Source organism: Ascaphus truei, chromosome 8 (assembly GCF_040206685.1).
Source record: "Ascaphus truei isolate aAscTru1 chromosome 8, aAscTru1.hap1, whole genome shotgun sequence".
Classification (NCBI taxonomy): domain Eukaryota; kingdom Metazoa; phylum Chordata; class Amphibia; order Anura; family Ascaphidae; genus Ascaphus; species Ascaphus truei.
Genome location: NC_134490.1, coordinates 29,888,403 through 29,904,654, shown reverse-complemented (window position 1 = coordinate 29,904,654; position 16,252 = coordinate 29,888,403). Strand labels below are relative to the sequence as shown.

Here is a 16,252-nt window from a genome sequence, read left to right as displayed (position 1 = left end):
TATATGCAACTATGAGTACTAAGATATACATACAACAGAAGTGCTGATAACGTCCCTAATAGCTCACTGATCATTTATCATCGATGTTGGGGCTGTAAAGAGCTGAAGGGTCCGAGCTGTAACCAATGGGAGACGGCCGGTGGATTTCTCTCTCTCAAACACAGGCAGAAAAGGGGCAAAGTTCCAGCTGCTTTTTTATTTCTCTGATTCTGAAGAACTATATATACTGGTGCTTCAAACAGGTAAAAAGGATTATCCTTAAACCCAAACAATGACATGCAAACTAACCTGTAGCACTCAGGAAAAATGGAAAGGAAAAGATATGCTCACCAATAAATATTTATATGATGCAGAGTGATGTATAAGAAGACAGATGCACAACGTTTCGGCATGAACCTTCCTCAGCAATATTACAGCTGTGTTATAAAAAGCCATACACACACACTGACCAAAGGCAATTTTTCTTGATAATAATTATGTTTACCTTTTGGATAAAAAGTCTACGGTGTCAATTCTACAGACGCCTAAGTGGCTGTTTGGGTGGTTTTCGGATGAATATCCCCCAATAAAAATAATCCAAACAGCCACTTCGGCAGATATCGAATTAACTCCTAAACAGGGGTGGGCTACTCCAGTCCTCAAGGGCCACCAGCAGGTCAGGTTTTCAGGACATCTCTGCTTCAGCACAGGTGGCTCATCTGCTTAAGCACTGGTGGCTCAGTCTTTATAAATATATTGCCCAGGAATGCCAGGCAATTCCGCAAGTATTATACAATTCATGTATGTTGCATTACTTAGAGAGATTATTGTTCTTGGGTATTAATAATAAATGTGTCAGTGTTCTATTGCTCATATTAGAGAGGTAAAGATTTGCAGGGACAGTGTTAGGACGTGCAGAAAAAGAGGGCACACCTTGACATGGTTTGCAAGCTTACACATGCTTCGGCCAAAGTATTTAACTAAGTGACCCCCACTTATGAGGAAAGAACAGATAAGTATTTATTTATAGGATGTGTCATGTTGGATGTAGCATTGGGGTTCTCTGTCTTTTGTTTCTACATTGTCACATACCCAGTAGCACACCTTTTGACCATAAATATGTATGGTGAAGTGGGTCTGCGCTTACAAGGGTTGTGTGTGTATTAAGAACCCTAAAACCTCCTAAAGCTGAATACCAGAATTTTACGTATTGGGCATAATCAAGAGTAAAGTATTAGACAACAGCTCGGGTTCAGAGAACAAAGTATACTGATATAACTGGGAGCTCGTATAGTCCAAAACAGTAGAATTGTAGCATTTCCTTTCAAATAAAATATTTTAATGTGACCCCCAATAAAATACGGGAGAACTCAAGGTGAACAGCGTCCAACTTTTCCAACTATGGCTGGATGAGTGATTACAGCTTGAAGATCTTGTCCAAACCCGTCACGTCAGCCCGTACTATCTTCTCCCTCGTTTTAAAAGCGTTAATAGCACAGTGCTTGAAAAGGAGCAGCTTGTGGTCAAAGTGCCTGAATCTTTTACGCTTTCCAAAAATCAGAGGTAATGAAAATTTATCTGAGGGAATTTGTCAGTCCGTCAAAATTGCTTGTGCAGATGATCCTCCCCGTTAGACATCCACAGACTTTCCAAACATATTGACCCCATCAGTTGTTTTACTGCAGGTTATGTAGACTTCAATCGGGTACACGTTCCGATGTAGATACATATAGTGACAGTTTGGTTAAAGCTGGCTTCACGCTCCTCTGCATTACTCAGTGTTTTCGGGGACTTCCACGGGGCATTTGAACATAAAGAAGCACTTGCAGTGTTGACCATAGATTCCTGAGTTCAGCCCTGGGAAGCGTAAGACTTTGTGTAACATGCAACATAACTTTCTCCGACACCTTCTTGGCAATTTGTGGTAGAAGTAATCTTTAAAATAATAAACAGCTGTCGAACACGGAGTGTATTCTGGGCACAAATCCTCGAGGGTTATTGGTGTCCTATCGGCTTGGTGACTGAATCAAGCGTACATCAGTCTATGAAGGAAGGACCCTACAAGCAGTGCATAGCTCAGTCTTCGTTGAAAGGAATCCACACAGTGCAGATTAAATCCACCTGGCTGTCAAGCATGTTGTTACATACATGCCTACTCGTGTGACAAGTGTGTGTGAAAGGGGTTAACAACAACTGCCTGTTGTCCCACTCGCCTTCGGAGGAGGGGAGGCGGAGGGGGACCCGTGTAGGCAGCCTGGAACTGGAAGGTAGGCCCGCTGGAAGTTGGGCTCAACTTCTGCTACCAGCAGCCTGACTGGGTCTCTACCTCACCACCAGGTAGGGCCCAGGCGGACCCTGCATGTTCCATGTTCACCCCTCCAGCATTAAACCTGCTCCTCTGTCATATTAGATACAAGTTTCTTACACAGGTGCGGAAACGTTGGAGCAGGTCAATGACTCGTTTTCTGTTGGGTCTTCAGCTTGGCCAACTGTGCCATCTTTAAACCTCACAAAGAACTCCTGGCCTTTGGAGTCCTTGTCGCTACCTGGGGACGTCGGATGCATCTGCCTCCTGTACTCGAACTGGCTGTCGGCCTCTACTTCAGAGATTAGGCCTAGCACCTGCTCAGATCTCTCCTCAGTTAGGGCCCAGTGAGTGGTAATGGTTTCCTTGACAATAGCTACAGAAATGTCAGTTTTTGTTCTGGGCTCTACTATCAGAGACTCTTCAGGCCCATTTTCGGAGTCCGGGCCAATGAGAGAAATGGGGCTTTGAATCTGGAAAAGTCAAATTTACCGCAATGTCAATAGGCGGGACTCAAAAAAAGCAGCGGTAATGTGACATGGGGCGGTAGAACCGCGCAGGCTTACAATGTCATGTGTGTGGGGCTGTGTATCTGTGTACATGTGTGAGTGTGCGTGTGTAAAGCTGTGTACATTGTACTGCATTGATCAGTGCATCTGAGAATCTATGCAGGTTATTCATTAAACTGTTATAGTGCCGATAGGGACACTATCGCAATGATCTCCTATTGAAATCAATGGTAGTGTCCGTCCAGTGTTGTCCCAACTCGCACTTTTGTAGTTTAAGGCCACGCTTATAGTGCCGGCGACGCGACGTTCCCCGAAAACAAATGCATTGTCGCCGCCGCCGCGTGCGCTTATAGTAAGCACGACGGCGACAAAGCGATGGAACATCGTGATTTTTTGCAGCCGGGAATATTTGATTTTTATGGGGCTATCGCCTCATGTGACAGCCCCTGAACCAATCAATGGCCTGGTCGCCCGCGACGCCGCCGCAAAGCGAAATACAACTTTCGCTAGCGGTGATGGGTGACGTCGCGGTCGCTGTCACTATATGCACGGCTTTTAAGAAATAACCCCTTGTATGTATCAGTGTTTTTATGTGTGTACAGTATGTGTCTGTGGATGAGTGTGTTAAAGTGTTTATGTCCGTGTTTCTGTATGTGTATCAGCAGATTAATGTAATAAATACACACTTTCATTGGCGTTTTGGTTTTAGTTCTAATTTTTGTTCTAATTGCTAAAAAAAATCTATATATTAAATTAGTGTTTTAATTTTGCATTTTTTTTTCCATTATGGAAAAAAATTGATAAGAAGCAGGAAAATGCAAAAATAACATCATAAAGGATGAAAAGAGTTTCCGACCTGTTTATTATCTTACTGGCATCACCTGTTAACATGGCAACCTCTGTTGTCTTAATGAATGTGAATAGCAGCAGCAATGTTAACCTCCCAGGAAGGCAAATTGGCAGCAACCGATATCGCCAGAATTCAACCCCAGACTGTAACAAGGGGCGCGATTGCCAAATATAGCGGCAAAAAGATTTGGCCATTGTAAATGGAAGACACTTTATATGTTGAGTAGACTGGATTTCTTCTTTAACTACTTTAGTGATATGAGTGGCTGGCTGCTTTGGCAGTGAACGGGTTAACAGGCACCCATAAGCCTGGAGTAGATTCCCAGGTTATATGACTGTACTCACATATTTCATCTCGGTAGAAAAAAACTTTGTTGCACTGCTGTGGCAGGGATCGGGCAGGACGGGACAAAGGGATAGTGTGAGTCTGAAACAGATTGAAATTAGGATCAGCAGCCTCTCAAAATGTGGGTCGCGTTTAATGTGGTTGAAAACGAGGCACTTACTTCTTTATACCAAAGCAACTGAGACCTCCAATAGCCATAAAGCCAAGTAGGATTCCCACGCATATGATTAGAAGCAGCCAAACCGCAATACTTTCATCTACAAAGAAACGGACAAGGACAATGTAAATTGAGTTAGATAATACATTTTATGGCTACATATGAAGTGCAAGAGAACAACTTGAGCTTTTCGCTATAAAGGCAACGTCAGATATGACAGACTTTGCCAGAAAGCTGGTTCACAGTGAACCTGCCAATACAGGGCTTACCAGGTTTGACGACCATCCTGAAAACAACAGTGTATGGTGGTCCACCTCTAGGAATGCTATCAGACATTTGGACATCCCTGCAAGTGAGGAACTTGATCTGTTGGCTAATTGGCTGGAAACAAGTACTCAGAGTATGCGAAGAGGTTTAGGCCAGTACATGTGGATAATCCTGCAGTTGGACTGAACATTGTATTGGAAAAGCTACAGGAGTGATACGGCTGCCAATAAGTTATCTAGAAAGCACTCATCACGAAATGTGAAGACTTTCCTATAATCTTAAATAAAGACAATCAAAAGTCTTGGGAATTTGCTACTAGAGCTTGATTCGGTCAAAGCTGATCCACATCTACCAGGCCTCAGTTATCTAGACATTCTCTTGCAGTGATCCCCATTGTGGATAAAGTGCCACATGACTTCCAAGATATAAAGAGGAGAATCAAGTCACCTTTCCTCCTTCCTCAATCAAGAATGAGAAACTAGTTGCAAGATACAGTAGCACAGGAACACCTATCACTGTACACAAGACAGGAGTATCTTCTACAATGTCCACTGCTTCAACCCATGCTACTACCAAAAGTAGGAAAGTAGAGGTCCCAGACCGACAATTCTCTTTGCATAAGAAGTCTAAAAAAAAGTGTTGTGGCTTTGTAGAGAAACCTCTAGAAGAAATGAAAACCCTGCTCAAGTATTATAGCGTTTATGTCAGATTCTGCATTTCTTAATATCAATACTCTGCGAGACTGCTATTAAATTTACAGTGGGGCAGAGACCGACATATACCTGCTTTAAACTCAGAAACATCTCAATCCAAGCCTTGTAAAAGCTTCAATTGCTTAAAGCATGGCATGGAGGAGCAAGAGATAACCTTACTATCGGGCGGCGGGGGGAACCGCCTGGCAGCCTCCCGGGTCAAGCGACCCCCCATGTATTACTACTGTGAAGCGCTATGTACATTAAGGGCGCTATATAAATAAAGACATACAATACAATACTATCGTCTATCACATCCAAATGTACAGAAGTGTGTGGAGAAGACCACAGTAGAAGATCATACTGTAAATATGTCTAGTTCATATGTCATATGTAAATATGTCTAGTGCACACCAAGGGATAGTCGGAGAAAGTAGTGAGGATGAAATCTATCCTGGACGCACAAATTAATAGATCATTGGCCAGGTCAGAGTTTTTTTTATTAATTTGGTCTATACAGGAACACTTCCCCATATGCATTCAGGGCAGATGGTGATAACAGGGAGAAGAGCAGATGGTTGTGTGTTGAGACTGTAGATGGCAGTATAGTACTAAGCTATAATTCCTTCAACAGTATAGAATGTAACCAGATTCCAGAGCAAGTTTCGTTCACCAGATGCAGTGTGTAATCATCATCACTTGAGGTCTATAGCCAACCAAATTCCACCTTTTAGATCAAGAAACACAAATTCTACTTCTGCTCAGTAGGAACATGTTGAGGGTACACACAAGGTTCACAAGCAGTTCAAAGGCTCAACCTTGGATGGGTCTCTGGTTTATGGAAAAGTGCATAACCCAGACAATGTCAGCTCCCTTACTACACCCATGCTTGAAAATGGATATACTTTCTTTTTTAAGACATTTCTTAACCACTTCTTTGTGAAAGGGAGATCTGACACCACAGGACAACAACACCGTACTACCCAGACCTACATGGAGATCTCAACACTAGGAAAGTGTGATGACGGTCTTGGATGTACAGTCTTTCAAACACTGCTGTAGGCCGCCTTCAAGTAGTATGTTCAGTTGGTCTCCACAGTTCACTATTCTATCTTGACAAATATCCCAAATAGGAATGAAACAGTGATTTGGCTAAATTACTTTACATTTGGCAAGATATCTGAGTACTGTAACTGTATTTCAGTTGAATATATAGTATACTAGCTGAGAGACCCGGCGTTGCCCGGGATGTAAATGCGTAATAGGTAGTATTATTTATAAATTGTGGAACAATAGGTGACTGTTTGTTGTAAAGGTTGGATAATAATATTGAAAAGAAAGATGGAAGAAAATGTAATACGATGTTGTATAAAAATGGTTTATTGTAACCACACCACAGTACAATGTATATTTTGGTGCCATAAGTGATGTAAAAATGTGAGGCGTGTGTCCTGCTAGGGTGTGAGGCGGCAGGTGGCGCGTGGGTTGTGAGTGCTGTCTGCGAGTGGGGGTCCTGCTAGGGTGTGAGGCGGCGGGTGGTACGTGGGTTGTGAGTGCAGTCTGAGTGTGGGTCCTGCTAGGGTGTGAGGCGGCGGGTGGCGCGTGGGTTGTGAGTGCTGTCTGTGAGTGGGGGTCCTGCTAGGGTGTGAGGCGGCGGGTGGCGCGTGGGTTGTGAGTGCTGTCTGTGAGTGGGGGTCCTGCTAGGGTGTGAGGCGGCGGGTGGCGCGTGGGTTGTGAGTGCTGTGTGTGAGTGGGGGTCCTGCTAGGGTGTGAGGCGGTGGGTCAGTGATGTCGGTGCGTAGGGGCGGGAGGCAGCAGGTGTGTGTGGCGGCAGGTATGTGTCGAGTGTGGCGGGTGTCTGTTGAGTGCATGCAGCGGCTGTGAGGCGGTGGGTGAAAGGCAGAGGCGGCCGGAGTAAGGGCGGGTGAAAGGCAGAGGCGGGGTGGGGAGGCGGTAAGGCGGGCAGGAAGGCGAAGGGCGGCGGGAAGGGAGGAGGGGGTGGAGGAGGGGGGCAAGGGGTGGAGGAGGGGGGCAAGGGGTGGAGGAGGGGGGAAGGGTTAGAGGAGGGGGGGGAAGGGTTAGAGGAGGGGGGGGAAGGGTTAGAGGAGGGGGGGGAAGGGTTAGAGGAGGGGGGGGGAAGGGTTAGAGGAGGGGGGGGAAGGGTTAGAGGAGGGGGGGAAGGGTTAGAGGAGGGGGGGAAGGGGTGGAAGTGTGGGAGGGGAAGGGAGGGGAAAGGGGTGGAGGGGAGGGGGGTGGAGGGGAGGGGAGCGGAGGGGTTGGGAAGGGGGGGAGGTGGTGGGGAGGGGGGAGGTGGTGGGGAGGGGGGAGGTGGTGGGAAGCGGTGGGAAGGGGGAGGGGGTGGGAAGGAGGGGGGGTGGTGGGAAGGAGGGGGGGCGGTGGGAAGGGGGGGTGGCGGTGGGAGGGGGGTGGGAAGGGTGGGGAGGCGGTGGGAAGGGGGTGGGAAGGGTGGGGAGGCGGTGGGAAGGGGGTGGGAAGGGTGGGGAGGCGGTGGGAAGGGGGGGAGGCGGTGGGAAGGGGGTGGGAAGGGGGGGGAGGCGGTGGGAAGGGGGTGGGAAGGGGGGGGAGGCGGTGGGAAGGGGGTGGGAAGGGGGTGGAGGCGGTGGGAAGGGGGGGAAGGGGGTGGAAGGGGGGGGGGGAGGCAGTGGGAAGGGGGGGGGAGGCGGTGGGAAGGGGGGGGGGCGGTGGGAAGGGGGGGGAGGCGGTGGGAAGGGGGGGGAGGCGGTGGGAGGGGGGGGAGGCGGTGGGAAGGGGGGGAGGCGGTGGGAAGGGGGGGGAGGCGGTGGGAAGGGGGGGGAGGCGGTGGGAAGGGGGGGGGAGGCGGTGGGAAGGGGGGGGAGGCGGTGGGAAGGGGGGGAGGGGGGGGGAGGCGGTGGGAAGGGGGGGGAGGCGGTGGGAAGGGGGGGGGATGTGGACAGGAGGGGGGGCAGTGGACAGGAGGGGGGGGGGCAGTGGACAGGAGGGGGGGGGCAGTGGACAGGAGGGGGGGGCAGTGGACAGGAGGGGGGGGCAGTGGACAGGAGGGGGGGGCAGTGGACAGGAGGGGGGGGGGGCAGTGGACAGGAGGGGGGGGCAGTGGACAGGAGGGGGGGGCAGTGGACAGGAGGGGGGCAGTGGACAGGAGGGGGGGCAGTGGACAGGAGGGGGGGCAGTGGACAGGAGGGGGGGCAGTGGACAGGGGGGGGCAGTGGACAGGAGGGGGGGGCAGTGGACAGTGGACAGGAGGGAGGACAGTGGACAGGAGGGGGGGGGGCAGTGGACAGGAGGGGGGCAGTGGACAGGAGGGGGGGCAGTGGACAGGAGAGGGGGGGCAGTGGACAGGAGAGGGGGGGGCAGTGGACAGGAGAGGGGGGGCAGTGGACAGGAGAGGGGGGGGCAGTGGACAGGAGAGGGGGGGGCAGTGGACAGGAGAGGGGGGGGGCAGTGGACAGGAGAGGGGGGCAGTGGACAGGAGAGGGGGGGCAGTGGACAGGAGAGGGGGGGCAGTGGACAGGAGAGGGGGGGCAGTGGACAGGAGAGGGGGGGCAGTGGACAGGAGGGGGGGGCAGTGGACAGGAGGGGGGGCTGTGGACAGGAGGGGGGGGCTGTGGACAGGAGGGGGGGGCTGTGGACAGGAGGGGGGGCTGTGGACAGGAGGGGGGGGGGGCTGTGGACAGGAGGGGGGGGGCTGTGGACAGGAGGGGGGGCAGTGACACACACACACACACACACACACACACCCGTGATGCGCCCTTTCTCAGTTTCGTGCGGCGCCACAGGTGGGGGGGAGGTGGGGGAGCGACACCTACCTGTACTTCCGGCCGCCGCCATCTTCTTACTCGGCGCCGCGAGGGAGGAAGGGGGTCCGCCATCTTACGCGCCGCGTGGCAGCCTGTTCCCCCGCCGGGGACGGAGTGGAGCGGGAGGGAGGTGAGTGGAGCGGGAGGTGAGTGGAGCGGGAGGGAATGGAGCGCGAGGGAATGGAGCGGGAGGGACGTGAGTGGATCGGGGGAGGGAGTGGAGCGGGAGGGAATGGAGCGCGAGGGAGGAAGGGGGTCCGCCATCTTAGGCGCCGCGTGGCAGGCTGCCTGTTCCCCCGCCGGGGAGGGAATGGAGCGGGAGGGAGTGGTGTGTAGCGGGAGGGAGTGGTGTGTAGCGGGAGGGAGGTGAGTGGAAGGGAGGTGAGTGCGGGAGTGGAGCGGGAGGGAGTGGTGTGTAGCGGGAGGGAGTGGAGTGTAGAGGGAGTGGAGCGGGAGGTGAGTGCGGGAGGTAAGAGCGGGAGGGAGGTGAGTGCGGGAGTGGAGCGGCTTCCGGGCGCGTCTTAGGTGGGCGCGTGTCCCCCCACCGGGGAGGGAGTGGAGCGGGAGGGAGGTGAGCACCGGGGAGGGGGGGAGGTGAGTGTGATGGGGGGGGGAGAGGACAGAGATATATATGTGTGTGTTTTTTTTTTTTTTTGGAGCTTTGGCCCGTCACTCCGCCTCAGGCCAATGAGAGGTGTGGGGGGCGGGCCAAGGGGGTGGTGTGAGTGTGTGAGCCCAATGAGAGGTGTGGGGGGTGGGCCAAGGGGGTGGTGTGAGTGTGTGAGCCCAATGAGAGGTGTGCGGGGGCGGGCGGGCCAAGGGACCAATGAGATTGCCGCTAGGGACGCAGACATACAGTGCTTTCAGAAATATATAGTAGATTATACAGACAGTGAAATTGTTAGGAAAACATATTTTATTGTAAGGAACAGCTGAGTTGTTGTCATACAGTGTGTGAGGTAGCGGGAGTGACATTGGTGGCATGCTGTTTGACTGTAGTCCGCGGCGTCGCGGTCCGGTTGCGGAGGGAGATGTGTGAGGTGCAGGAGATGTCAGGCGTGCTGGTTGTTCCGCGGGAGGTAGAGTGTGTGAGGTAGCGGGATAGCGGGAGTGACATCGGTGGCATGGTGTGTGGTGTGTGAGAGCATGTGTGTGTGTTGCTGGTGTGTGATGGCGTGTGTGTGTGTATGAGGCATGTTGTGTGTGTGACGTGTGTGAGTGCGTGTTGTTGGTCATACACATGTTAAAAATGGCACGTTTTTGAGTGTAGTGTGTGGCATAGAATGACAGGATGTTTGCGTGTGTGTGTGTGTGTATGAGGGGGTTTTGTGTGGGTGAGTGTTGTGTACATTATACAGACAGTAAAATAGTTAGGAAAACAAATTTTATTTCAACGAACATCTGATTTCCAGTGGTAGGTGTTGTCATACACTGTGTGAGGTAGCGGGATAGGGGGAGGAACATTGGTGGCATGGTGTGTGAGTGTAGGCCGCGGCCTCGCGGTCCGGTTGCGGTAGGGAGCTGTGTGAGGTGCAGGAGATGTGGCGTGCTGTGCGGTCCGCGGGAGCTACACTGTGTGAGGTAGCGGGATAGGGGGAGGGACATCGTTGCCATGGTGTGTGAGTGTAGGCCGCGGCCTCGCGGTCCGGTTGCGGTAGGGAGATGTGTGAGGTGCAGGAGATGTGAGGCGTGCTGTGCGGTCCGCGGGAGCTACACTGTGTGAGGTAGCGGGATAGGGGGAGGGACATTGGTGGCATGGTGTAGCGGGGTAGGGGGCCTCGCGGTCCGGTTGTGGAGGGAGATGTGTGAGGTGCAGGAGATGTGAGGCGTGCTGTGCGGTCCGCGGGAGCTACACTGTGTGAGGTAGCGGGATAAGGGGAGGGACATTGGTGGCATGGTGTAGCGGGGTAGGGGGCCTCGCGGTCCGGTTGCGGTAGGGAGATGTGTGAGGTGCAGGAGATGTGAGGCGTGCTGTGCGGTTCGCGGGAGCTACACTGTGTGAGGTAGCGGGATAGGGGGAGGGACATTGGTGGCATGGTGTAGCGGGGTAGGGGGCCTCGCGGTCTGGTTGCGGTAGGGAGCTGTGTGAGGTGCAGGAGATGAGGCGTGCTGTGCGGTTCGCGGGAGCTACACTGTGTGAGGTAGCGGGATAGGGGGAGGGACATTGGTGGCATGGTGTAGCGGGGTAGGGGGCCTCGCGGTCCGGTTGTGGAGGGAGATGTGTGAGGTGCAGGAGATGTGAGGCGTGCTGTGCGGTCCGCATGAGCTACACTGTGTGAGGTAGCGGGATAGGGGGAGGGACATTGGTGGCATGGTGTAGCGGGGTAGGGGGCCTCGCGGTCCGGTTGTGGAGGGAGATGTGTGAGGTGCAGGAGATGTGAGGCGTGCTGTGCGGTCCGCGGGAGCTACACTGTGTGAGGTAGCGGGATAGGGGGAGGGACATTGGTGGCATGGTGTAGCGGGGTAGGGGGCCTCGCGGTCCGGTTGCGGTAGGGAGATGTGTGAGGTGCAGGAGATGTGAGGCGTGCTGTGCGGTCCGCGGGAGCTACACTGTGTGAGGTAGCGAGATAGGGGGAGGGACATTGGTGGCATGGTGTAGCGGGGTAGGGGGCCTCGCGGTCCGGTTGCGGAGGGAGATGTGTGAGGTGCAGGAGATGTGAGGCGTGCTGTGCGGTCCGCGGGAGCTACACTGTGTGAGGTAGCGGGATAGGGGGAGGGACATTGGTGGCATGGTGTAGCGGGGTAGGGGGCCTCGGGGTCCGGTTGCGGTAGGGAGATGTGTGAGGTGCAGGAGATGTGAGGCGTGCTGTGCGGTTCGCGGGAGCTACACTGTGTGAGGTAGCGGGATAGGGGGAGGGACATTGGTGGCATGGTGTAGCGGGGTAGGGGGCCTCGCGGTCCGGTTGTGGAGGGAGATGTGTGAGGTGCAGGAGATGTGAGGCGTGCTGTGCGGTCCGCGGGAGCTACACTGTGTGAGGTAGCGGGATAGGGGGAGGGACATTGGTGGCATGGTGTAGCGGGGTAGGGGGCCTCGCGGTCCGGTTGCGGTAGGGAGCTGTGTGAGGTGCAGGAGATGTGGCGTGCTGTGCGGTTCGCGGGAGCTACACTGTGTGAGGTAGCGGGATAGGGGGAGGGACATCGTTGCCATGGTGTGTGAGTGGAGGCCGCGGCCTCGCGGTCCGGTTGCGTGAGGGAGATGTGTGGCGTGGAGGGGAGGGGGGGTTTGAAGAGGCAGTCTGCAGTGTTTGGTGTTGTGTGAATGTGTGTGTGTGCTGTGTTTGTGCGTTGTGTGTAGATTCTGTACCTCAGTGGTTCCCAAAATTTTTCGGTTCAAGGCTCCCCAAGGCAATCAGAATTTTTTCAAGGCTCCCCAAGGCGATCAGGATTTTTACGCGGCGCCCAAAGTAAAAACAAAGGTGTATATACATACCTAACAGTTGCAGTGCGCAGTTGGTGTCTCTCTCACACACTCTCACTCTCTCTGACCTCACTCTCTCTCTCTGATCTCACTCTCTCTGACCTCACTCTCTCTCTCTCAGACCTCTCTCTCTCTCTGACCTCCCTCTCTCTCTCTCTGACCTCCCTCTCTCTCTCTCTCTGACCTCCCTCTCTCTCTCTCACCTCACTCTCTCTCTCTGACCTCACTCTCTCTCTCTGACCTCACTCTCTCTCTCTGACCTCACTCTCTCTCTCTGACCTCACTCTCTCTCTCTGACCTCACTCTCTCTCTCTCTCTCTCTCTGACCTCTCTCTCTCTCTCTCTCTGACCTCACTCTCTCTCTCTGACCTCACTCTCTCTCTCTCTGACCTCACTCTCTCTCTCTCTGACCTCACTCTCTCTCTCTCTGACCTCACTCTCTCTCTCTGACCTCACTCTCTCTCTCTGACCTCACTCTCTCTCTCTCTGACCTCACTCTCTCTCTCTCTGACCTCACTCTCTCTCTCTCTGACCTCACTCTCTCTCTCTCTGACCTCACTCTCTCTCTCTCTGACCTCACTCTCTCTCTCTCTCTCTGACATCACTCTCTCTCTGACCTCACTCTCTCTCTCAGTCTCCCGGTGCTGCTCCTCCAGCGTGCGCGCCGGGCCTCCCTCTCTCAGCGTCGCTGAGCCAGGCTGAACAGATGCACAAAGCCCCTGCATCTGTAATCAGCGCTGCTATAGTTCCTCTGGCCTGGGACATAGTAAGCGCTTAGGTGCTGCTGCTCGCTCTTGCTTGCTGCTGCTCGCTCTACCAGGAGCTTTTCACTGTCCTGGCAGAGGAGACAGCAAGCACGCTTGGTAGGCGGGTATCACTGTGTGTGTTTGTCACTTGGTAGGTGTGTGTGTGTGTGTGTGTGTGTGTGTGTGTGTGTGTGTGTGTGTGTGTGTGTGTGTGTGTGTATTATATAATATTTAAAAATGAAAAAAAAAAAAAGACATGTGAGAATAAATTATTTATTAACATTGTGCAACTTTGATAAATATATTCACACGCACACACCACACACACATCACACACATCCATATACACCACACATACATATATACACACACACACACACACACACACACATATATATATATCTATATCTATATATACATACATACACACACACACACACCACACATATATATACACCACACATACACATTATATATATATATATACACCACACATACATATATACACACCACACATATATACACACACACACACACACACCACACATATATACACACACACACCACACATATATACACACACACACACCCTGCAGACCGTTTTTCACACACACACACACACACACACACACACACCCCCTGCAGCCCGTTTTTCACACACACACACACACACACAACACACACACCCTGCAGCCCGTTTTTCACACACACCCTGCAGCCCGTTTTACACACACACACACACACACACACACACACACACACACACACACACACACACACACACACACACACACACACACACACACACACACACACACACACACACACACACCTTGGTGCTGTCTGGTGGCTCTGCAGTTGCAATGCCGGGCAGGCTGCAGCCCCATTGGATGGGAGCGGTCACGTGAGCCCCTCAGAGGTTTTTTTTATTTATTTTTTTAAATGAGCTAGCAGCCCTTGTTTCCCGCTGCTGGCGGCCCTGATCGCGGCGCCCCTCTAGCCAAGCGCCGCGGCGCACAGTTTGGGAAACACTGCTGTACCTGATTCGGCAGTCTGTGGTAGCAGACGTGAAGGTTTTGATAGCTGTGAAGCGTGGCCACAGAGCAGGTTGAGGATTAGAGGAAAGCGTTCCCAAAACTCAGTGAGGGGTGGGACAGTGTGGAAGTATTAGGGCATTGGTGTTGGACGCAGGCCAATGAGAGGTGTGCGGGGGCGGGCATTGGACGCAGGCCAATGAGAGTCAGTGAGGGGTGGGACGCAGGCCAATGAGAGGTGTGCGGGGGCGGGCATTGGACGCAGGCCAATGAGAGTCAGTGAGGGGTGGGACGCAGGCCAATGAGAGGTGTGCGGGGGCGGGCATTGGACGCAGGCCAATGAGAGTCAGTGAGGGGTGGGACAGTGTGGCATTGGTGTTGGACGTAGGCCAATGAGAGGTGTGCGGGGGCGGGCATGGCCTGAGCAGGAGTGACAGGCCCAAGGTCCAATGCGATTGACCCTTGGGACGCAGACATACAGTGATTTCACAAATATATAGTAGATACATATATATAGATCTATACACACATATATACAGTACACACACGTAACTAGGTACACAGCATAAGTTTAAGAATATACAGTATTTCAAAATACTTATGCATGTTTGCTTTTATCAGCCACATTTGATCTATCAAATATGGCACTGTCCTTCTTTCACTTTGGTCCTTGAAGAAAACAACACAAATGGTAACAAATACAAAGGGGTGATGTATCGAGGCAAATTTGATGCAAATTGCATCTCTTTGTGTCAATTGTATCAAGGTCTTTGCACCAAATTTTGCACCATGTGCATCAGCTTGTGTTTGGGGGAGTGTCAATATGAGACGTATGGAAAGCGTTAAATGATGCACACATGATAATGAGATGTAGCAAACTCTGCGTCTCCGTGCGTTCGTTATTTATCTTGTATTTGCGTCAGCAAAATCCGCCAGGTCTGAGGGGGTGTAAACGTTTGTGGCTAACCATTTGCCGGAAATGTGGGGAACACTTTCTTACATTTGATGCAAACAGAAAATGGAGCAATGAATACACACAAACTCCTATTCCTTTACATTACCACATCTTCACAACACGTCTGCTGCTTACCAGTCCTGGGTGTGATAACGGATTTCTGGCTGCTTCCGGTCTGTTCCCCAAAGGAGGTGATCCCTTTAATATTGAAGGTGTATCGGGATTCTAATGACAGGTTCCTTACAAGGTGCTGAGTGACTGATGCGTTCTCATAAGACTCTGTTTAAGGCAAGAAACATCTGTGAGCGAGATTAGTGTTAAGTGACTGGTCACCACAATCATTAGTGCTAGGTCATAAGACATGGAAGTTATTGTCCAACCTCTTGATACATTCTTCTCATGGTCTGTGGTGATGATGACCCAAGTCTGTAGAAGTCCTTGACATTCATTAAGGTCAAATCCATCCCACATCAGGAGCACAGAGTGGGCTGTGATGTTCCTCATCGTGAGGTTTCCTGGTCCTATGCTCAATGAAGCTGCGAGAAAACATTGCAGGGTTCAGAAGAAATGACACCCACCAATTGTTATCAAAGTATCAAAAGATGGTATATTGTATTTTTATTTATATGAGAGATTGCTCACTTGGCCTGGTATTATTAGTTTGGGGGTTTGCCTCTAAAAAGGTATTCAGGTTTTGGTTCTGATTTTGCCTAAAGTTTAATTGGTTCTGGTTTTCGGATTATGATGCAATATGTGACTTTGATCCTCTTACAAATGTAGCAAACATTGCAGCAACTGGCGTACTCCCGCTGGTGAAATAGCGCTCCTGCCCCACCCCCCTATCGCTTACAGGTGGTTCATGGCAATTGGCGCTACTCTGCTGATGGATTGTACATATCCTGCGGCAGGGCACCATTGGCTGCAATAATGTTGGCAACGTGTGTGTTGCCCCCCCCCTCCTTCCCCTCCCCCCTTACCTTTTCTCTGGCATTTTGTGACGTCACGACGTCATGTGATGTCGCGTTGCATGGCAACGGGTCGCCAGAAGCCGCCGAAGGTAAGGGATTTACAGAGGGCTTGCACGCTCCCCCAGCATTTAATTTAAATGTTATGGGGAAGAGCGCGGCGCCTCTTTCAGCATCGTGCCTCCCCTCCTCCCCCCAGAAAAAAGTTGCTCCCCCAAATTTGTGCACCCCTG

At 52.1% G+C, this 16,252-nt stretch overlaps 1 protein-coding gene across 1 annotated transcript in view; it reads right to left on the bottom strand.

Moving 5' to 3' along the window:
* Positions 1 to 228: 228 nt before the first annotated feature.
* IL12RB1 (interleukin 12 receptor subunit beta 1) overlaps positions 229 to 16,252 on the bottom strand; it is a 36,833-nt gene continuing 20,809 nt past the window's right edge. The window contains exons 12-16 of the mRNA XM_075611079.1: positions 15,435 to 15,590; positions 15,190 to 15,333; positions 4,149 to 4,245; positions 3,988 to 4,069; positions 229 to 2,757 (exon numbers count right to left, since the gene is read on the bottom strand). Coding sequence (XP_075467194.1) covers positions 2,401 to 2,757; positions 3,988 to 4,069; positions 4,149 to 4,245; positions 15,190 to 15,333; positions 15,435 to 15,590 — 836 coding nt within the window. The 3' untranslated portion in view covers positions 229 to 2,400. The remainder of the gene's footprint in view (positions 2,758 to 3,987; positions 4,070 to 4,148; positions 4,246 to 15,189; positions 15,334 to 15,434; positions 15,591 to 16,252) is intronic.